The sequence below is a fragment of the Leucopleurus acutus genome, assembly GCF_964270905.1.
Source record: "Leucopleurus acutus genome assembly, chromosome: 18".
NCBI classification, from domain to species: Eukaryota; Metazoa; Chordata; class Mammalia; order Artiodactyla; family Delphinidae; genus Leucopleurus; species Leucopleurus acutus.
This window is the reverse complement of record NC_139160.1, coordinates 1,255,500-1,278,175: the sequence shown is the minus strand read 5'-3', so window position 1 is coordinate 1,278,175 and position 22,676 is coordinate 1,255,500. Positions and strand designations below refer to the sequence as shown.

At 52.1% G+C, this 22,676-nt stretch overlaps 1 protein-coding gene across 1 annotated transcript in view; it reads left to right on the top strand.

Annotated features, from left to right (window-relative positions):
* Positions 1 to 403: 403 nt before the first annotated feature.
* Positions 404 to 22,676, top strand: part of LATS2 (large tumor suppressor kinase 2) — a 41,971-nt gene continuing 19,698 nt past the window's right edge. Inside the window, exons 1-2 of the mRNA XM_082859724.1 lie at positions 404 to 538; positions 10,282 to 10,831. Of these exons, the coding sequence (XP_082715850.1) occupies positions 10,490 to 10,831 (342 nt within the window). The 5' untranslated portion in view covers positions 404 to 538; positions 10,282 to 10,489. The remainder of the gene's footprint in view (positions 539 to 10,281; positions 10,832 to 22,676) is intronic.

Sequence of the window (22,676 nt, the reverse complement as noted above, 5' to 3'; positions counted from 1 at the left end):
AGCGCCCGGGGCGCAGGTGAGGGCGGAGGCGGCGCCGCGCTGCGCCGCGCGTCCAGGTGAGCCTCGCGGGGGGCGGGGCGCAGGTGAGCCGGATCCCGGCGCTCAGCGGTGGCCGGGCCATCGGCGCGCGGGGACCCCGGGCTGTCCCCTGGCAGACAGTCCGGAGCCCGTCCGCGCGGGAGGACGCGGGACGGCAGCGCCGCGGGGGTGGGGGACGGCGGCTGAGGCCGCGGACCCCGCACGGACGGGCGCACGGACGACCGCCGGGCCCCGCGCCCCCTGGGCGGCCGGCGGGCGCGGGCGGGGGCGGCGCTGACGCGGCGGTCACGTGACGCCCCAGGAATGCCAACAATGTAGCGAATGTCCCGCTCGGGCTGCGCGCTGGGCCGCGGCGCGAGCGCCGGAAGATGGGGCCGCCCGCCCGCCCGTCCGCCCGGCGCCCCGCGTCCCCGCCCGCCGGCCGCCCCCGGGCTCGGCGTCCCCCGCGAGGCCCCGGAGCCGCGGGCCAGGCGGCCGCGGACGGCGTAGACGGCGCGAGGTGAGTGGGGCGGCGGGGTGCGGATCGGGACTCGGGACTCAGCGGCGGGCGGGGCCGCGCGCTCGGGCGGAGGGGGGTCCGCGCCGTCGGGCCACCTCGGCCCTCGGCCCCTCGCGGGCAGGTCGTGCCCGGACGGAGGCCGCGCCGCCCCTCCCCCTCGCGGGCCGCCCCTCCCCCCGGGCCGCGCCCCCGGGTCTTCCCCTCCCCCACCTTACCCCACCCCCACCCCGACCCCCGTCTGGAGTCCGGCCTCCCGCGGCGCCCCCCTACGCTTGGCGCCCGCCGGGCTCCGGACGCGGGTTCCGACCCGGTTCGCGGCGCCTGGCGACCCGGCGGAGGCAGGTGGGGCCGGGGAGACACACGTGCCCCGCCCGCAGGCCTCGGTGGGACCCGGACCGTGCGCGCTGTGTGCGGGGTTCGTCGTGTGGACCGATTACACGTACGTGGGGGGCAGGGGAGGGGATCTCCCTGGACAGGAGTCCAGACTTCAGAACTCACTAGCCCGGGACTGTGTGAGACCCAGCGCTTGGCAGGTAGAAATGCAGTGGCCAAACAGCTCTCTTCCCAAAGTGTTCAGCAAATACGTGCAATTGTAGAGGAAGGTTTGCCCCCATTTTACTAAGAAACATGAATGGAAAGTCACAAAATGTGTGATGTTCGCACAGGTGCTCAGTTTGAATTTTAACCTAGGGGTTGACAGGCCTTCCCTTGGTAATGGAGAAGGTAACTCCTGGCCCATTATTGGGGAAATTGTGCTCAGGAGCGCTTGATTCATAGTTTTAGTTGAATCTCAACTCAAATCCCTGCTTGATGGATCGTCATTTCTGAGCGCTCAATCAAGAGACTAAGCTACTTTGTATCTTTTAAAAGTTTTTTCTTTAGCAAATGTATTAATAAGAGAGTAACAGAAAAATCTTCAAAATAAGAATGCATAGACTGTTTAAGAAAGTTTGTTTTAAATTATAATTAACAAGACACTGTGTTATTCAGCCTGTCATAAAATTTGGTCTCATTATCCAGGTATATAGAGCGCTGTTTAAAGAATATGCCAGCATTCCTTTGAAATTAAAATTGCTGAACATTTAATGAATCTCAAAATGTCAAGCAATTTAAAATGATATCTGGGCAGAAGCTGTCATGAAACATTATTAAGGTGAATTATGAGAATCTCGGAATTTTTGAACCGGAAAAGATTCTTCTAGCTTCTTCATCTAATTTGAAATCGTTTTGACTTAGGTGTAAATGGGAGCTGTACATGTTTCTTTCTTTCTTTAGCGAATCGCAGGGTTGGGGGAGGGACTTTCCTTTGGTGGGAGGGGAATGTTTTTACAATAAGATGCCTTGTTATTTTAAATGATGTTTTGTAAGTAGCCCTCCCCGGGCTCCTAAATCCCACTGCTTGTGTGGGTTGGGCGTGAGGAGGGGTGTTGAAGCTGATAAATTCGCCGTAAACACCCAGGAAACATTTGGGGGAACTTTGCGGGGGTGTTCTGATTTGTATTGGAAAAACCAGACTAACACAGGTTTTGAAAAGCTGCTTTTATGTTTTATTTCATGGTTATAATAATGTGAAACTTCTAAATAATGTTCCTTACTGACTTTTAAAAAATAAAAGGTTTGAAGAAGTACAGAGGATAAATTCACTGCATTTACTTTGTTTTGACTGTAAATCTGCTCTAAAAAGGAGCAAAATATTCTGATCAACAGAACGAAGAGCTTGGGCTTGAACATTTCTAGAACATTTCCGACTTCCAGCATGAAAAATTCCCTGAATCTCCTTCCTTTTTTAAAAAAAAAAAGCCTATTGCTCAGTAATTCCTATGGACAGAACTGGGCGTCCCGAGTCCAGGGGTCACCATCCCCATTGTGTGCTGGTGGCTGACGCTCTGTGTGGGGCGGGGAGTGGGCTTTATTTCAGAGAGCACCTGTGACAGCTCCCAGAGCCTGGAGGTAGCCCTGTTTGGCCACTCAGGTCACTAAGTGTTAGTGTTAGTACTTTTGAGCCTAATGCTGTTTGATTTACAGTTTCATTTTGAAAGTATGATTAGAACAAGGTAATGCTGGAAATAAGGATAATAGTTACGGTGCTAAAATTAGGGTGGAAACTGGACGTTGTTTAATGTTTGCCGTTCACTCTACGAAAGCTTTATTTCGCTTGCCACTCGACCACGTCAACCTAATAGTGACAAGTGGTTGTTTAAGTTAATTAAATACTTTTTGTTCATATGCCAATATTTGACATTCACAGGAATTTTCTGGAGGACAAGGGAAACTCTCATATTGTGTCGCAGTGGTTTGTGTTTACCGTTAACTGTTCGATACTGTGGCGTAGAGCAGAGCCTGTAGTCTCTAGATTCGTTAGCACGGTGAGAATCTTTTCGAGGATGTAAGCTGGCTTTTGAATGGAGTGGGCTTCTCTTTGGAGTACTGAGCGCCCTTCTCCAGGCCGTGGTCTTCAGCAGGAGTGCTAGGGACCAGCTCGTTCCTTACGAATTAATTAACTCCATCCTGTCTCACGAGTGTCACTCCTGTGTTTTCATTAAATGTACCCAGATGCACCTGCCTTGCTCCCCGACGTTATCTGCCTGTTCATCTTTTCTCTGTTTGAGCCTTTTCGCAGGAAGTTCCGGACTCCAAGAATAGCTTCACACTTCCTCCATCAAATCATAGCCCTTGCGCCTTTCCAACTTTGGTGAAGTGATCCTTTCTCTGGGAGGTTTTCTCCAAATAGGCCTGGGCACTGGGATTCCTTGGATGGTCATGTATCACCTCTGTCCACAGCAGTGACTCTCCAGTGGCATGGGTGGTCCAATCCCTGGCCGCGGAGTTTCCGAAACTTGAAGGGGAGAGGGTTTCAGAGGAGGTGAGGCTTCTCAAAGAGTGAAAGCCCCTGCCGGGGTGTGGAACGGAATATAAGGAGACCCATCCTGTTGGGTTGCTTGCTGTTATGGTTGCTACAGAGAACAGGTGACAGATTTATCTACAGCCTGGCCATTCCACGTGGTCATCTTGAGTACAAACTTCTATAGCTCCGGGCTTCCCTGGTGGCGCAGTGGTTGGGAGTCCACCTGCCGATGCAGGGGACACGGGTTCGTGCCCTGGTCCGGGAAGATCCCACATGCCGCGGAGCGGCTGGGCCCGTGAGCCATGGCCGCTGAGCCTGCGTGTCTGGAGCCTGTGCTCCGCAACGGGAGAGGCCACAGCAGTGAGAGGCCCGCGTACCACACACACAAAAAGAAAACAAAACAAAAAACTTCTATGGCTCCATTTTTTCATGCTGTTATTCATAATGTGTGTCTCTAAGTGTATGTATGTGTATATCTATATACACACGCGCGCACACACACACACACACACACACACATATATATATATATCATACAGATATCATGTACAAAGCAAACAGGGCATGTGGTAGTTTGTTTTCCCTGGATCATAAACTTATTTGGGGGTGAGGCCCAGTTCTACCTGAGTGAACCCATATAATGTCCGGTACAGCCTTTGGCCCGAGTGGGAGACCTCCGTACCCGCTGAAACCTTGTGACTGTGCTCTTGGTTGGAGAGACGTCCTCAGGGGCCCTCCTGGCGCGGGGTATCCCCTGTGAGGGCTTCCTGGCTGGGGCAGCCCAGGTGAGGTCCTGCCGCACGGTGGTGCACGGTTCTGACATTCGGCGTCCGGCTGCAGGCCTGGCCCAGCTGCCTGGTTTATCTCAGCTTTGCCAGTTAGTTAGAGTAAGGATATGATTTAAGTAATAACTGGAATTTTAGGTCCGAGAAATACTGTTTTAAAAGTGCCAGCATGTGTCCGTAGTGCGGGCCCCGCGGTCCATGGGTTTGGTCGGTTCCTTCGTCGGTCGGGGCTGCACGTCTGTTTGACAGCCTGTGTGGGTTGTGAAGTACTGGGAGAAATTAGAATAAAAAGTATTGAACATCTGATAGCGTTTTCCAGGATTGGTTTCAGAACTAGAACTGGGTTTGGTAGGGCCAAATTAAGGGATGATTAAAATATTGCTCTCATGTTAAGTTTTTACAGGAGCCACCTATATTAGGAATAGGATTTAGTAGTTGTCACAGCTCCAGATTTGAAAATGACTTGTTTTTGTCTTGTGAGCTGTATTGCAGTTTTTTGTTTTTTTTTGTTTTTTTAAGAAGCATGAGAGAATAACACTTCATTGTTAGGAGATAATACAGGGGCTTTCTTTGCACATCGAGAGTATTGCAGTTTTAAAATTCCAGTGTCTTGTAGTTTCTTTTACTATTTTATTTATTTATTTATTGGCTGCGTTGGGTCTTGGTTGCTGTGCGCGGGCTTCCTCTAGTTGCGGCGAGCGGGGGCTACTCTTCGTTGCGGTGCGTGGGCTTCTCACTGCGGTGGCTTCTCTTGTTGCAGAGCACGGGCTCTAGGAGTGCAGGCTCAGTAGTTGTGGCTTGTGGGCTCTAGAGCGCAGGCTCAGTAGTTGTGGCACGCGGGCTTAGTTGCTCTGCGGCATGTGGTATCTTCCTGGACCGGGGCTCGAACCCGTGTCCCCTGCATTGGCAAGTGGATTCTTAACCACTGCTCCACCAGGGAAGCCCTGTAGTTTCTTTTAAAGTATATTTAAATCAGTTGATGATACCTAAGAAATTTCTAAAATTAGATTACTTTGCTTGCTACCCCCGTCTGTTTTCTTTTTTCTTTTTTTTTTTTGGCGGCACCGTGGCCTATAGGATCTTAGTTCCCCAACCAGGGATCGAACCCGAGCCCCAGTAGTGAAAGCACAGAGTTCTAACCACTGGAGCACCAGGGAATTCCACTACCCCGATTTTTTAAAGACCCATCCATGAGGCTTTAGGGTCATATTTGTAAAATTCTTGATGAGAGAGCTTAGTAAAATGATACAGTAGTGTGTCAGAGTAGCTCATTTCCAGCTGCAGTCTTAATTTGACTGATGAGTATTCTCGTGAAAAATGCTTTCAGAAGTTCATAATTTCACCATGAAATCAACTGTCGTCAAACTAAAGTCTAAAATACAAGGTCTCAAGCTGAGGAAATACTTTCATTCTTTGTGTAACTGAAGGAAAGTTTCATCCTTACCAAATTATTCAGGCAGGACCAGTTTGCCTGTAGGTGTCCTACATGCTCACCTAGGAAGCCAGGTATGCCCAGGAGACCGTGGTGGGAAGGCGATGAGAAGGGGGGGGGTGTCTTCCCCCCCCGCCCCGCCCCCGCATGAAGGAGCTTTCCCAGGCACGGCTTTAGGAGGTATCACTGAATAACTCTTCCAGCTTTCCTGTATGTTTGAAACTTTTCACAATGAAATGTTGAGGGAAAAGGAACCAGGACGTCTGATCCAGATTCTGTTTGGGAGCACCTCCACCTGGTACTTCTTAGCTCGGGTAGAAATACAGATGTCGGCACAGAAATGTCTGGTCTCTCCCGTGCTGCTCGGCTTTATAATTGGAATGTTTGTGGGACACACGGGCACTTAAACCCCCAGTATTTGCAGGCGCATGGCTCTGGGAAGCCCCTCCCCGTTGTGTGTTTCAGCGTCCTGGTGGAGTGCGGAGGGGCAGGAGGTTCAGACCTCCTGCGAGGAGAGTTTGTCCACTGCCAGCACCCAGTCCTGAGGTCCGGCCTTTCCCTGTGGAGCTGTGTTTAGTGAGGGAACACGACCAAACACTAGCTAGCTGGATGTGAACAGTTAGATGACTTTGCATAATGCTCGTCATTGTAACCATTCCTAAGGGTACAGTTCAGCGACATAGAATACATGACCGTTGTCACTGCAGTCAGCACCACAGTCTGTATTACAGACTTTTTCATCGTCCCGGACAGAAACTCTGTACCCATTAAACAATAACGCCCCCGCCCCGAGCCCCCGTGACTCCAGTCTTCGTGTCTCTCTGGATCTGCCCCATAGGAGCGGATCCCACGCTGTTCGTCCCTCGGTGTCTGGCTCATGTCGCGCAGCGTAGCGTCCTCAGGGTTCATCCACGCTGTAGCAGGTGGCAGAGCTTCGTTCCTTTTCTGGCTGAGTAACATACCGTAGTTGTGCAGCCTTTTATAGGAGTTTTGTGTAAATGGCAGGAGCACTGTGTCTGAAACCTCAGAGAAAGGGCACTGTGTTTTCCGAGGGCCGTCCCCGTCCACAGCCCGTGCTGCGTGTTCTCCCGAGGGCGCCGTGGGGCAGGTTTTACCCGCAGTCCGGGATCGCGGGGACGGACTCAGACGCTTCCGGGCAGCGGGCAGGGGAGCCCCTGCCCTCGTGGCGCTTACAGTTCAGGTGATTGAGGAGGAAAGTGGGCACACTTGACAGTGCTCTGCGGGGCTGTGGGTGGCCTGCAGGGTCTCCGGGGCTGGGTGGGTGGGAGACCCTCTGCCGTGGGTCACAGCTTTCAGTGCTTCTCCCTTTTAGAGTAACTCCCAGGGTATTTACTCAGAACCCTCCTGGTGGCCCCACACCCTTCTCTGCTGCTGTGGCCAGGCAGGGAGGCCGGCCCTGCGTCCTGGCTTTGACCTTCTTACAGCCCTTTTTCCTTCTCCATGGACCATCTCCAGGGGCCGAGTGGAGAGCAGCTTTCCCTATCCTGCCTGTGTCACCTGGCAGCGGCCTGAGGCCCATCACAGCCTGCTGCCGCTCTGAGGACTGCCGCTCACCCGCCTAACTGTCCCTGTCCCCCAGGGGTGTTGCTGCTTCTCACCTAGGCCCCTGTCGTCCACCTGGAGTGTCCCAGCTTTGTCCCTCCTAGCCCTCTGTCCAGTTGGCTTCCTGACTCAACCCTCTAAAGGGCGCTTGGCTGTGTCACTTCTTAGCTCGGCCGCAGACGGTAGCTCCCCGTGGAGTCCAGACGTGGCCATGACCTGGAAGGTCCTCCCCATCAAGCCCCTGGGCGCCTCCCAAGCATTACCCCTCCAGACTCCAGGAAAGGCCTCTCCGCGGCCCTCAAGCTGGTGGAGGAGCCTGTGGACGGCGCATTCCTCTGCTCCTTTGCATATGCTGTTCCCTGGGCTGGAATTCCAGTCTTCCCTGCACAGAGGTTTAGTTCTCTCTACTCCGGAGATTTTTCTGACTTTCTCCTGTATTCTCCCATTTGCCAGATGATTCTTTTTCTCCTCTTGGGCATCTCTTTCTTTGGAGCAGTTTATCTGCCTCCCTCACCCGCTCCTCTCTGCAGTGTGACCGTTTGCAGGGGGGATGGGTTGGGGAGGGGTACCGGAAGGACCCTCCCTGCGTGTTGTCAGGCCCCTCCTTCACATCGGTTATTTATTGCGAGGACAGTATGATTTATGACTTCTGTATTTCCATTTTCAAAGGAAGGGAAGAGAGCTAAAGATTGGAAACAGTAGTTTGTGTGAAGGTCGTAGGAAAAGGTACAACTCCTGTATGTTCTCAGACTCCAGACGTGCTCAGCAGCTCCTTGAGAATCTGTTCATTTTTGTTGGAATGTGAACTTGCGGTTTTAGACAGTTAGGTGTTTCAGAACAGATGCTTAGACCACGAGGTCACTGAGAATGAGTGTGGGTGCAGTGTGCCCCATATTACACCAGTGCAGCAGGGCTCTGGGCTCGCGTCCACTGCACGGGAGCCTCAGCTGTGTCTCAGCCAGTGGGTCACTATCGCGTACTCAAGGGCATTTCAGCGACTTTAACGTATTAGATGTTGTGTTTAAAAATATGAATTTCAGGGCTTCCCTGGTGGCGCAGTGGTTGAGAGTCCGCCTGCCGATGCAGGGGACACGGGTTCGTGCCCCGGTCCGGGAGGATCCCACAAGCCGCGGAGCGGCTGGGCCCGTGAGCCATGGCTGCTGAGCCAGCGCGTCCGGAGCCTGTGCTCCGCAACGGGAGAGGCCCGCGTACCGGAAAAAAAAAAAAAATTGTATTTCATGTTGAAAATTTTATGTAGCCTGCTTTTCTTACTTTCTAAATAGAATCTTCTTGTAGTTACAGTGAGAAAAGGGACAGGTAAAACCTTTTGAGACCTTCCATCTTCCCGTCTCTAAGAAAGGAATAGTAATTTTATGTCATTTTTTCAGGTTTATTGTTGTATATGGTAATGTAATAGATCTATGTAAGTTAATTCACATGAAATGCTTAGAACAGAGCCTGGCACTTAGTAAATACTGGATAAACATTAGCTATCTCCCCACCACAGTGGGGGAAAAGGAGTGGAAAAGGCCGTGAAGCACGGCTCCATTTTGCAGTTTCTAAGCTCCTCACTGAGAGAAGTCCAGACCCCTGTGCCCCCTCCCTCTGAAGGAGGCTCCAGGAAGGGATCAGTTTTCCTTTGTTCATTAAACTCCAAGGGATTTTACTTCACTATCTGCTCCCTGGGTTCTGTGGTCACGGCCACGTGGGCTGCCTCCAGGGCAGGACGGCTCAGGACGGGAACAGCAGTGACCACGGGACGCTGAGCCTCACTCTGTGCTCACCCGCTGCTGCCACCTGTTGGACGGAGGGGAGGGAGGTGACCTCACCTGTCCCAGGCTACGCAGCCCTGAGCCCCTGAGCCAGGTGCTGCCGGGCAGCTGGCAGCTAAGGGCAGCGTCAGGGCTGGGCTCGCCTTCTGACTGCCGGCATGACAGCACTCAGTGCGTTAGCCGGGAGCAGGTGGAATCATCGTGGGGAAGTGCTCTTGTGACAGCGAGCTCTGTACAGAGAGTCTGCTTCCATGCTGAGGGGTGGGTGCCGCACACAGACGACTTGCATCTGCACAGCCCTTGTTACTGTTGTCACCTTGTGACCCACATGCTGTTACTAGACCCCTCCATGCAAGTGTCAATTTCCACAAGCGAGACATTCTCATTTTATTTTTATTATTTATTGATTTATTTTTGGCTGCGTTGGGTCCTCGTTGCTGCGCGCGGGCTTTCTCTAGCTGCGGCAAGCGGGGCTGCTCTTCGTTGAGGTGCGCGGGCTTCTCATTGCGGTGGCTTCTCTTGTTGCGGAGCACGGGCTCTAGGCGTGTGGGCTCAGTAGTTGTGGCTTGTGGGCTCAGTAGTTGTGGCTCGAGGGCTCTAGAGCGCAGGCTCCGTAGTTGTGGTGCATGGGCTTAGTTGCTCCGCGGCATGTGGGATCTTCCCGGACCAGGGCTCGAACCCGTGTCCCCTGCATTGGCAGGTGGATTCTTAACCACTGCGCCACCAGGGAAGCCCCGAGACATTCTTATTTAGGTCAAAATGCCGGTAAGAAGTTGACCACTTTATAAAAAAAACCAGAGGAGTCATGACCCTCAAAGTCTCATAGCTCATTGTGCGAACCTTCAGCGTGGCAGGCTGTGGTTTCTCTCAGGAGGTTTGGGAGGGTCTTATGAGAAAGAGTTCCCAAGGTGTGGAAGGACCGCCGGTTGAGGTGCGTGGGGAGGCTTGTTAGTCATGCTGTGGGGATGCAGGGCGTGGTGTGGACCAGCCGCTGAACCCTCGAGCTGTGGATTTCCAAGTGAAGTCATATTATAAAGGAGAACTTTAAATGAGCTGTCGGTTGTTAATACTGTTGTTCTTGCCCCAAATTGAGTATTTATAAGAAAGTATTGGCTTCTGCAGCGGTATGTCATTGCAGGTTACATGTTACAGGAGACGCCTGGGGTGGCCCTGCCTGTCACGTGCTCGAAGCAGAGGTGAACCGTATCTTTATCTTTTCTGAGAGGTGGTATGTTCTTTCTTTATCTTTCCAAGTGGAATATTTTCAGGATCATGGTCCATTTCTGAAAAGTGTCATTAACATTACGTGGGAACCACAAATGAACACCTCTCATTTTCTTTTTCAGGTAGAGATGGTCTTCAAAGTGAAGTCTCTGGAAAATGTTCGGTTCTCTGCAGAAACTACAGAAATGGAAGGAAAGAACATTTTCAAAACAACATTGTTGTGAAAGTGTGTTTACAACTAACTGATACTGTTGACAGTTTTGTTTTCGTTTTAACTAATAAAACACTTTAAGAAGATTGTATTTATGGTCAAAGGAAACTGGACTAACCATGCGGCCGAAGACTTTTCCCGCCACGACCTACTCTGGGAACAGCCGGCAGCGGCTGCAGGAGATCCGCGAGGGGCTGAAGCAGCCGCCCAAGACCCCCGCCCCGGGGCCGCCCGCGGGGCCGGGCAGTGACGCCGCCCTGGATGCCAAGGCCCTGGGGGGCAAGGACGCGGCTAGGCAGCAGCAGCAGACGAGGACAGCCCCGAAGTTCGGGCCTTACCAGAAAGCCCTGAGAGAAATCAGATACTCCTTGCTGCCCTTTGCTAATGAATCGGGCCCTTCGGCCGCTGCAGAAGTAAACCGACAAATGCTGCAGGAATTGGTGGACGCGGGCTGTGACCAGGTGGGTGGACGCTCCCGGGAGGCTGCGCATCTGGGGTGCAGAGGAGACCAGCAGAGGTCCCTGGAGAGGGGTTTCTAGGCTACAAACCCGAGGCCCTTTCTGCGTCCCATTGCACTGTTTTCCACCTTCTCTCCAAAACCATCTTGTTAGCTGCTTTCCTTTTCAGGCAAGATCCAGAGATTTCTCAGCTCTCCTGAAGCTGTGTCCCGTGCGCTTTCTGTCCTGTCCCTGTGAGGACGGGAAGGCTTTCCCACGTAGCCCTCTCCTTGGGGTTTTTTGGCTTATCGCGAGCTGTCGTGGGGAAGAGACTGGCTTCCTTGAACTTGTGTTTGGTGTGTGCATTTTTTAACTCAGCTAAGGGGAAGGTTGGTTAACATGAGTCGGCTCTTTGCCTCTGTTTTCTCCTGTTTTAAAAGATAGCATCTATGCTATTAGAGGAGACGTAACTATATTAAGGGAATGAGAAAGGCTAGAAAATAAAAAGCTTGAGAAATCATCAGAATGGTGGCAACACAGCCTGACTTCTCACGCTTAAGCATAAAGGCCAGTTAATGGAGGAGACATCAGTTACACAGAAACACACCCGGGGCCGTGCGTACGATCCTGTGCTCTTCACGTGGCTGAGTAAAGCCCGAACCGAGGGGCAGGACCGTATGAAATGGAGCTCGTGTCCAACCAGGTAAAAACGTGTCCGTGACATGTAACTAGTAAAAATACAGCTGTCTTATGAAACGGCTTCTGAAAGCAAGTGCTGTATCATCACCTGTCGTGTGAACGTCAGAGCTGCATGAACGTGGAAATAGACCAGGCACGTCTGCCGCCCTGCAAAGTGAGTAGGATTTCACGCGCAGAGCGCATCAGGATGGCTTGAGCACTTCTAGTTTCTTAGAAACAGCGTAACTACGTACTCCTGGCCTCACAGTCATGGGAACTGGGAGGAAAGAGAAACAACGCCGTCTTTTATTTCCAAAAGCTACCTCAGCCCTCTTATAGTTTCTTACCGGAGAGCTTAGATTTCTCAGATGATCTGTTTGGGAAACTAGTGGCGCTGTTTTGTGGGGCTTCCTTGACCCTTCGGGATGTGCCGGGATTGACCTGGGTAACGAGCTGCTTTCGTGAAGCCCAGGCTGTGAACGGCGGGTGCAGAGGGTTAGCAGCGCGAGCGGACAGCACAGCCACGGCCTTTCTCTCTGTGAAAACATGAAGCTGTCCCCTGACCAGCAGAACTTGTGCTTTTGAAGATAGGCTGGAGCCGTCCCAGGGAAGTAGTGGGTGACATTGCAGATACTCAGCCCAATAACAAAGCTGAAAGCCTTGTGTAAATCACTAGCAAACAAGAGGGAATCAGAGCCGCTGTTCTCGCAGTTGTGATAAAAACAGACAAATCGGGCAAACGATCCAGAATCCAGGTGGGATCTCATTGTGGTAAAATCCATTCGTGATGACTACAGTGCAACAAATAACGAAGCTGGTGCTGTTTATAGTAAAACACAAGTATGGCAAAATTAAGGGTCGGGACACCCATAAGTTCCCATCAGCATTTAATTTATGTTCATCGCTGGCAGCAAGGACTCTTTACCCTTTTGACGCTCCTGAAATAATCCGTCAGATTGGTGCATAGCGTTACTTTGTGGCTTAAGACAACTCTGTCTTCGGTCTGACCCTCCAACTCAGACTTTTTCTGGCCTGGTTAGAGGGTACATTTGCTTTCAGAGAATTCTGGTTGGAAAGTCATTATGTGAACCCAGATAATGTGAGGAAAAGCTCAGCAGTACCTCAAGAGTTGTGTGTCTTGGATAAAGCAGGTGATTAGAATTCCCGTGTAACAGGTACAGAGAATTCCTGTCTGTGCAGCTTTTCCCCTTGCCTCCTGTTGTATCGCCTTTTAATCTAGGTTCAGTTTTGTTTTCTTATATTTTGAGTTTAAATGCCATTTTAGCCCTATATTTATAAGAATGGCAGTAAACTCCCAGTTTTCCCAAGGTCTTACAGGTCCTTGTTGGTGATGACACACTTTTATATGCGGTGTTTTATCTACTGCATGTGCACACACATTTTTTTCCCCATTTTATTGGGACTCTGATTCAGTTTGTGGGAAAACGTCAAAGACTGTTCACTGTGTAATGGTATAATGTATATGTCAAACGGTGTAATGTTCATAAATCTTTTGCACATAAATCATTAAAGACTTACGACAATTTCTATAGGGCAAACCAAGAGGCCAATAGGTTAATATTTCTTAAGGAAGGAGCTGTTCTTTAAATATAGATTTAAGGAATTGGAAAGATATGTTTTTGATTATGAGCATCCTGTTTTGTAGTCTCTTATTAGCACAAGTGATGACTTAAATTTAGCTCTTACTTTATCTTTCTTATAAAATTTAGTTTCACTTTTTCTTTTAATCTTTATGGTTCCAAACGACCATATTACCAGGTGTTCCCTCTTTTTCTTCCTGAGACAGTTTTAAAAACAGCTGATTCAGTGTTGCCGCGATGTTCATACGTGTGACATCGCTGCTTCTCGGAAGCACGGATCTGTATTCGCCTGCTGCATTGTGGCGGGTTAGCGCAGGGAGGGCGCCCTTGGGGCCCCTCAGAGTCTGTGTTGGGGCCTTGGGAGAGCAAGGATGCCCATGGCTCCTGGGCCCTTAGAGCAGCTGAGCGTTCCATCACGGTGTGTCCCCAGAGGGGGACTTAGGTGAGGAATTTCTTTCAGACGGGAGTCCTGGGACTTGTTCGTGCTTTTTCCCAGTGGACGACCTGTGTCCTGACCCTGCCCGCCTCCCTCCTTGCTCTGCCACGGGCAGTGCTGAGTCCAGGCGCGGCTATGTTCCCCTGGTCCCGAATTTTTCTGTTGGTATAATTTTCCTAATCCTGACTTAATCCAGTTTTCCTCACTTTATTGTATGTGTTTAAGTGAGTAAAATCTTAAACTAAATGCAGGTAGGAAGAAATGTAAACAAACAAATCGATTTCTTATGCCCAATTCGGCCTGAGGAAGAAAGCCAGTGGTCAGGGACCCGAGCACAGCACCAAGTAGACTGGGGTGACTTGGTCAGGAGGAAAAGGGAGAGAATTCTTGGCATCCTCAAGCCAAAAAGTGCTGAGGAATCACGTTTCCCAGCCCACCGCACAGGGTGCTCCTTGACCCAGGTCCTTTTGCAGAGGCTGTGGCGCTGGGCGTGCTGCCGTCACAGTGGAAGGACAGGCCCTGGTGGTGGCTGCGACCGTGTGTCCCCGCGCTGTTCTGAGACCGCGTGGCAGCGGTCAGAGAGGGCTCCAGTTGCGACTCCAGTGACTCAGGCTCCCCCCGCCCCGACAAGCGTGGTCGCACGTGCCTGTCACACACGCTTCAGCGGAGGGAGGACAGCGGTGCCCGCGGAGGGGCTTCCTCCTCAGCGACTTGGTCCCCTCCTCTCGCCCCCTCCTCCCCCCAGCCACGCTTGCCCAGCCCCCCTTCCCCCGGACAAGCTCACGCCGGAGCTCTGTGGACGTGTCACACTGTGTCGGCAGTGATGCCATCTCCCCTCATCCCTGTCTGGATCAGCTCACCTCCTGCAGGAACCCTGGTTCTTGCCTCTGGGTTTGAGCCGACCCTGGTCAGACCGCCAGGCTCCGTTGTTTCTTCGTTTTTTCTTTTTGGCTGCACTGCACGGCATGTGCATGATCCCCTGACCGGGGATCGAACCCCTGTCCCCTGCACTGGAAGCGCACAGTCTTAACCACTGGGCCTACAGGAGAGTCCCGGGGTCCGTTGTTTCTAACTCGTAGGCCCATGGTCGGCCGCCCCTCTCGGCGCTGGACCCGCGAGTGTGCCCTGTGTGCCCTGGAGGCCCCGCGTGGCCATGGGGCTGTGCCCCTCATTCGGCAGGAGCAGTGATGGTGGGAAACGCAAGCTTTGCAGAGAGGATTCCGGGCGCTGGTCCACTAAACTGTCCCTCAAGTCTCAGGCACTAGAACAGACAGAAGCACAGCTCTGCCTCACTGGCCATTATCAGGAGAGGGCCAGGGGGTGACCCTGAGGGGCGCTGACGCGAGGCTGCCATCTCTTCATCCTGGTGACAGGTGGCCTCGGTGGTCTCACTCGAAGGCCGGGGTTTTGCTAATGAGGGAGATGCAGGGATTCAGGTGACTCGTATGTTTCCTCCTCTTCCTCTGGAAAGGGGACTAGTGTTCAGGGTTGTCACTGCCCTGAAATATTAATAAGAGCAGGAGGAAAAAAGAAACACTTGAGTTGAGGAATGTCAGTCCTGTAACAGGAAACTGTCTTAACAATGACTGTGGGTGTAGCAGCCTTTGCCTTTTCCCCCTCTGTTTTTTCTTTTCTTTTTTTTTGATTTTCAAATTAATTTCGGCCCTGCCAAAAGATAAACTATACCTTTCTAAATAGGATTTAGACAAGACACTAGCAAATCATACCTTTGTGTCGTACCTTCCCCCAGGCTTCCCCAGGTTATTAAAGTAGCGTGTGTTCATTGCATACTTTCGGAAAATACGGAAAAGTATAAAGAGAAAATGAAAATTGCCTGCAATTGTATCAGCCCACATATGGCCACTGTGAACATTTTGGTATAAAAGTGGCCAAATTTTTTTTCTAGTGAAAGGAAATTAAAGGAAGTTATCAAGGAGCGATGTGCCCAGGGTGACAGGTTGAAAAACGCTGGTCACAAAACAGCACGTACAATATGATCCTAGTTCTTCTGTTGCAGAAATATACGCGCTGACTCTCTCCCTGCTTGCCTTCCCGCTCAGCTCTCCCGCCAGGCCCGGGACCGCAGGGCTCCTCTCCCCATCTGTTCCCTGCACAGAACCCTCCGAGCAGTCACTCTGGAAAGGAAGGAGCCTGTCCTTTCCCTCCGGAAACCTTCCCACTGTGCTGGGGACGAGTTCTTGGCCTCAGGTCCCGCCCTTTCCCGCGGTCGGCACCCTGGCCCCGCCGGCTGTGTGGCCTCTTCTCAGGCTTCCCAACTCCAGCCCCCCCTTGCCTGGGTGATGCCCTCTCTCTTTGGAGGCTTGTCTTAGTGTCATGGATTCAGAAAAGCCTTTTCTGATCCCCGGTCTAAATTGGAACCCCCTGTTTTCGTTCTTTCATTACAGTGGAAGTTCCCTCCGTGGCGTTTATCAGAATTTGTTTCTATGTGTGTAGGTGTGTATTTTGTTCAGTAACCATCTCTCCCTTCAGGTTGCAGACCTGTGAAGCGGTGGCTTTGTTCTGAGATCACCATCCTCTAGGCCCTGAAACTGTGCAAACCCTCAGAAGTGAAGGGATAAAGATTTCATCATAAACATTTTTGTCTGTAACATCTGTGTTATATTCCACTGTTCAAACAGATGTTCTGTAATTTATTGTAAACAGCTGGTGTTAAAAGGTAAACTGAGGCATATTAAACATTTTAAGAGTTTATTTGAGCAAACATCTATTTGAGTGGACAGCGCCAAGTCGGAAGTGTTAGGAGCTCCAGTGACCAGGCAGGGGAGAGGGAAGCAGGAGGTACCGGTGGGCTGCAGCGAGGCCTGGCCACCACGAGGGGCAGCATTTCGGGCTCGTGCCCGGGCTGACGTGGCATCAAACCACGCGGGGCTCGCGGCCTCCTCGTGTGGGCAGCTCAGCGCTGGCGATGAACAGCCTTCTGCGGGAATCATAACGGATTTCACTGATTTCCTGGGAATAAATTTTAGGGATGGAATTACTAGGACAAGTGATAAGAGCCTTTTTATAGTTTTTATTTGAATCGCCACATTTCTTGACAAGTGTTTAAATTGCACTTACGCTTTCAATCCTTCCAGCAATGAATGAGATCTGTCTTGGACTGTCCCTGACCAGAGCCTCTCCTTCAGTCGTTGTTTAATGAATACTTTCCCCGATGCCTGCAATTTTTTCCTCCTAAGTAGCCTTCACATCTCTGTCTTTTCCGCGCTAACACCCTGCCCTACCCTAGATTCTCCTGAGAAGTCCCCCGACCCCCATTCCTCCTGGTGGCCTTTTCCTGAAACGCGGCCACAGCCACCCCCTTGGGAGCTGCTGCACTTCCTCACCCGACCCCGTCCTTTCTCTCGTTGCCAGGCACACCCGCCTGCCCCGGCCGTATCCCCCTCCTTACACGCCGGCGGCCTCCAGGCCGAGTAAGTGCCCCGCACGCACTGTCCGTCCTCCCGCTGGGGCCTCCCTGGCAGCCCAGCTGCATCCCACCCTGCCAAGGCCCGCTTCTTCCGTGGTCCATCGTGTGGCCTCCTTGGGCAGTGGGTTCCCGCACGAGCCGCGTTCTCCCTTCCCTGAATCCCCGTTTCCATCAGGACCCCCCAGGCAACCATAGTGGGTTACACGGGGTCTTAGGGATTTGCTGGCCCACCTGGCACGTTTCGCAGGTGAATTAGCTGAGAACCCACAACAGTAGAAGGAATCGGTGAAATTAAATATGGATCAGTGGACATCACACAAGCAAAAAACATAGAAAAGATTGAAGAGAAGTAAACAGAATCTCAGAGGCCTGTGGCACAATACCGAGGGGTCCAGGATGTGTGACGTGTGTGACTGGAATCCCTGAAGGAGGAAGGGACAGAAAAACATCTGAAGCAGTAATGGCTGAAAACTTCCCAAATTTGGTGAAAACTTTCAGGTACAGTCAGATCTCAATAAAACGGGGCTTCGCTTTGTCGCGGCTCACGCACCGGGGGGTGGGGCTTAAGTGGAGATGCCACTGACCCTTGAACGACTTGGGTTTGAACTTCACGGGGCCACTTATCCACAGATTTTCTTCAGCAAATGTGTCCCACGCACTCTGTGGTAGGTTGAATCCGCGGACGTGGAACCACGAGTGCGGACGGCCGACGTACAGCTGTACATGGGTTCTCAGCTGTGTGGGCAGTTGAAACCCCTAACCAACCCCCATTGCTCCGGGTCAGCTGTAGCAAGGGTCCTATATTTTTCCTGACACAATTAGAAATCAACATTTAAGTAGGTGGTGGTAAGTTAAAAATGCATGTTGCAGCCTTTAGAGCCATCACTAAAATACAGTTGGAGGAGACAGAGCTACAGAGTCAGTGAAGAATTAAAGCGAACAACTAAAGCAGCATTTGATTAACGTGGAAGGAGCCGGGGAGGGAGGAGTGGCGGAGTGAAAGCCAGATGCGTCAGTAGGAATGCAGACCTAAATAAAGCCATAGCGATCATTACACTCGCCGCGTAAAGCGATTAAGCACCCCAATCAAATAAAAATAAATAAAATGAATAAAAAAGCAAGATCCACCTCTGTCCCGTCTACAAGGCACACCTCTTACAAGGACAAGGACACAAAGAGACTGAAAGCCAAAGTCTGGGGGAAATGTCTGCCCTGCAAACCGTAAACATCAAGTAGATGCGGTGGCGACGTTGAAATCAGACAGTCCCCTTCAGGGTGAGTGTTACTTGAGACAGAGGGACACAATAATAAAAGGGCCAGTACGTCCGGATGATGTACCAGGGAGAACACACCTGAAGACAAAGCTTCAGGCTCTATGGGGTGAGGGGTGCCACGCGGGAGCTAAAACCCGGCTCTTCCGTGGTCGATGGAGCGGCAGACAAGGACCGGTGGGATGCAGGACATGCAGCTCCGCGTTCTTCCAGCCTGGAGCATCGTGTGGGGGTCCTTCCTCCGTGCTGAGGGTGGGAGGCCCCGCCCTCCGTGAATCAGCCGGCCACTCACATGTAGTGATTCTAGATGCTGACGGGGACAGTCGAGGCCCGGATTGGGTAGGTCAGTAGTTTTGATCCCGAGCCAGTAAAAACCAGACAGGGTTTCAGGGTGCTGTGCCTCCCGTCACGGACAGAGCTGGACACCCGAATGGCCCTGCTGAAAGGCACTTGCAGAACAAGAAGTTGCCACCAGCTTGGGCGCCTTCCCTCTGAGGATGCCTTGCATGGTGTTCCGCAGGTGCGCCCGTGCTGGCCCCGGGACACCAACAGAAACTTCTCCGTCAGTGTACTTGAATTCTAGTTCAAGAACGGTGCAGAACTCACTGGGAGTAGTAAGTAGTAGCTTAGACGTAAAGGAATACTGACGTAGCTGATAATAACCTGTTAAATAAATAAAAGTCCATGAATCAAAAAGCAAAACAGAATGAGACGGCCAGTCAGTGGGCAGCCGCAGCCTTCCGGGTTCTGCAGTGGGCGCTCGGTGGGCCCGGCGGAGGCTCCCAGGCCCTTACGGCCCGTGGGGGGGCGCCTGCGCTGACCCTGGCGGCTCGTCTGAGTTGAAGTCTGCGCTGAGCCTGATACACGCCTGATTTGGAGGACTTCGTGCAAAAAAGAGAATGTAAGATATCTCTGTACCTTTAATATTGATTGCACTTGAAAGAGATATATGGGGGTAAATAACGTATTAACACTAATTCCACTTTTACCTTTTTCTTCTTAAATGTGGCTACAAGAAAATGAAAGTCCCTCTGTGGCCCGTGTTAGCTTTCTGTCGGGCAGTGGTCAGTTGTGCCAGTGAAAGCAGTCGAACCCTCGCTCACTCCCTGCCCAGACCTCGTGCACTAGAAATGTCAACCAGCTTGGAAAGGGCAACTCATAATTTCATGACTACTATAGGTGTATTGTTTTCAAAATCGTAATTTATGTTCGTTATAGAACATTCTAGACATTGTAGATGAAAATGAAAGCAGCTGAAAATCTTACCTCTGAAAGACAGCCACTGATAAGATTACGTTTTTAACATCAATATTTTGATAGATAAGCACCTTCAGTCTTTTGTGTGTGTGTGTGTGTGTGTGTGTGTGTGTGTGTGTGTGTATTTATTTGTTTAGTCCGTGTTGGGTCTTCGTTGCTGCTCACGGGTTTTCTCTAGTTGTGGCGAGCGGGGGCTACTCTTCATTGCGATGCGCAGGCTTCTTATTGCAGTGGCTTCTCTTGTTGCGGAGCACGGGCTCTAGGTGCGCGGGCTTCAGTAGTTGTGGCACACATGCTCAGTAGTTGTGGCGCACGGGCTTAGTTGCTCTGTGGCATGTGGGATCTTCCCGGACCAGGGCTCGAACCCGTGTCCCCTGCATTGGCAGGTGGATTCTTAACCACTGCGCCACCAGGGAAGCCCCGCTACAAGTGCTTTGAGCGTCTCTCCTTCCTACCTGGTCCTTGCTATCACTGTGGCTTAGGGTAAGTTGCTAATCCATCTTACTCCCTCGGTTTTTGCATCTCTGACACATGGCTGGCGGCACTCATTTCTCGGGGTGATTGTGGCGGATAGGACGGGGCTTACATGCAGGGCCCTCTGTCCACACATTCACTCCACAGGCCTTCCTGCTGCTCATTTCTTTACAAATCTGCTAACAGCCTGCACGTGCGAGTCTCCGAAAGGGGTGTTAATGGCATTTTCTAAGAGCATCGTTTTAAAGTGGGACCACTGCTAGGTAGAAAGTTTGGCTGGAAGATTTCCTAGTGGAGCTCCGGCAGGTATTGATGAAGCTTGTCGTCTTTGGAACTCTTAACTCTGCAGCGGCCCAGATGTTTGAAATTCCTGGCCGAGGGCAGAGCCTCCCATTGTACGGACCTGTCCCAAGGTGTGTCGTTTTCTCAGGGAAAACGATCGTGCACCTCCGAGCACTTGTGTGGTTATTGTCTGGTGTTTAGTCTGCTGCCTGTGGGCACGTGACCAGCTGGAGAAAACAGGCCTCCCTGTAACGAGGAGCATCCCTGCAGTGGTGTCACACCAGTCCGTGGAGGGTGGAGAGGACATGGGTTCTGACCCGCAGCCGGAGCTGACACCCACGCACGGTCTCTAGAAGTCCGTCTCGATAGAGCCGAGAGAAGGAAGCAGATATTTTTAAACAGCAGCCAAAGAAGAGGTGAGAGGAAGTGAGGGGGGGTCGTGGGTCCCAACACCAGGGAACCGGGCGGTTACTTGGCTGCGTTTCTGGAAGATCATCGGGCCCCCATCGCTCTGAGGCGCCACCGCGAACATGTCGGTATCTGGTGTGATTTTTTTTTTAATTTACAGAATGAGGTCATATCGTGTGTGCTGTTGGGTTTGTTTGCTTTGGCTTGAGTTGGAGGCTGTTCGTACCTGGGAGTGACGGCCACAGTGCTGATGGCAGGGGCTGCGCTGGAGGCCGGGCTCACTGCTGCCCACGCCGGGCTTGGCGTCTCCGGAGGAGGGGAGACCCTCAGCTCTGTGAGGTGTCGTGGCTCCCTTGACCCTCTGCCTGACTCCTGTGCTGCCCGTCGGCCCCTCGCTGGGCTGCAGTCTCTGGTCGGAGCTTCAGGTTCAGTGTCCCCAGGGGAGGGCCGGGCCGGGTGGGACCCTGGGTCCTCATCCTCTCCTGCCCGGTGGGCTCACAGCTTGCTCCTGGGCGTTTCACCCCCTCCCTCTGGCTTCTCTATTCCAAAACGTCCTGCGGTCCCTTCTCCGCTGTGACTGTCGCGTCAGAGCACGGATGGGAAATGATGAGAGCGATTTGGCGGCTGACGCACCAGGATGAGCCGAAGCCCCGTGTGTGTGTTTGGGACCCACTTTTTGTGCTTGGCTTGTTTTACTTTACAGTATATCGCAAGCATTGCCCCGTGTCATTTTATTCTCCGACACACTGTCTGAAAAAACAAAGTGTCGCGTTCCAGTGAATTGATGATAGACCTCGGTCTATTCTGGGGCACCCAGGTTGTCTGAATGTTGTCACCCGTAAGCGACAGCCAGTGGGTCACTCTTGCACGGCCTGACGGGACCCGCTGGGCCACAGGAGGGGCTGTTTGAGGCAGGAGCAGGTGCGGGGGTGGGGGGGATTCGGCGCCCCTAGAGCCTCCAGGGCGGAGACCACGCAGGGACGGCGCTCTTCCCGGCCCCTGTGCGCTCACGAGATGGGGCCGCCAGGGCAGGAAGGGCTGGGCTTTTGCACGTCTGTTCCTTCATCCGTTCATCGCTTTCCAAGCGCCCAAGCAGTTCCTGTCTGCCAAGCCGTGGTCACAGACGTGAGCAGGACGCAGCTTCCGGCCCCGAGAACTTCAGGATGAGCAGGCGGGATTGTGGACAAGGGGCACAGGCCGCGCGTGGGCAGGCAGCACTGGGGCTGGCCTTCCTGTCAGACCTGCTTGGGATGACTGATGACGATGTAATATTTCAAACGTTTATAGAAGTAGAGAGAATGATGTAACATTTTCCCACCTTGTTCCAGAGACCTTTGGGAGAAACGCTGTGTCACATGGAGCAGCTCCTCTGTGCCTCCGTGCTGGGCTCCTCTTTCCCATTTGTGTTCGGTGCCGTTGCTGCAGACGCGGTCTGTAACCAATCTGCCGTATTGTTTTACAAGTGTTTTAAAACACTGTATAATGTGATTTTGCAGCTTCCTTTTCCCGTCTGCATCATGTTTCTGAGGTTTATCGACGTTGATGGACGAGGCTCCCGTTCATTGTAATTGCTGTCATTTCACCGCCACTTACGTCTCCGTTATCCCACTAATGGGTGTTTAGATCGTTTCCAGTTTTCCATTCTCGACAGAAGTGCAGCAGGTGTTCTCCTGTGTGTCTTCTTGTGAACACGTGGGGACTTTCTCCGGAAGTGGGGTTTGTGGGTCACAGATGCGAGCATCCCTGACTTTACCAGATGCTGCCACAGTGTTCTGTGTGGTTTACAGGTCAGCATCTCGTCCTCAGCCTCTGCGGGGCGGTCTTCCCTGTCCTAGCCGACACTTGGTGGTGTCAGGTATTTTAAACACTTGTCCATCTAATGAGTGTGAGAGGGTCCCTTATTTTAAAAAATGCAGCCTCTGATTACTGGTCATGTTGGACTTGTTTTGACTATCTGGGTTTTGAGTTCTGACTTTACCACTGACTGTATGAACTTGGGAAATGATGACTCATTCTGAGCCTCAGTCTCCTGATT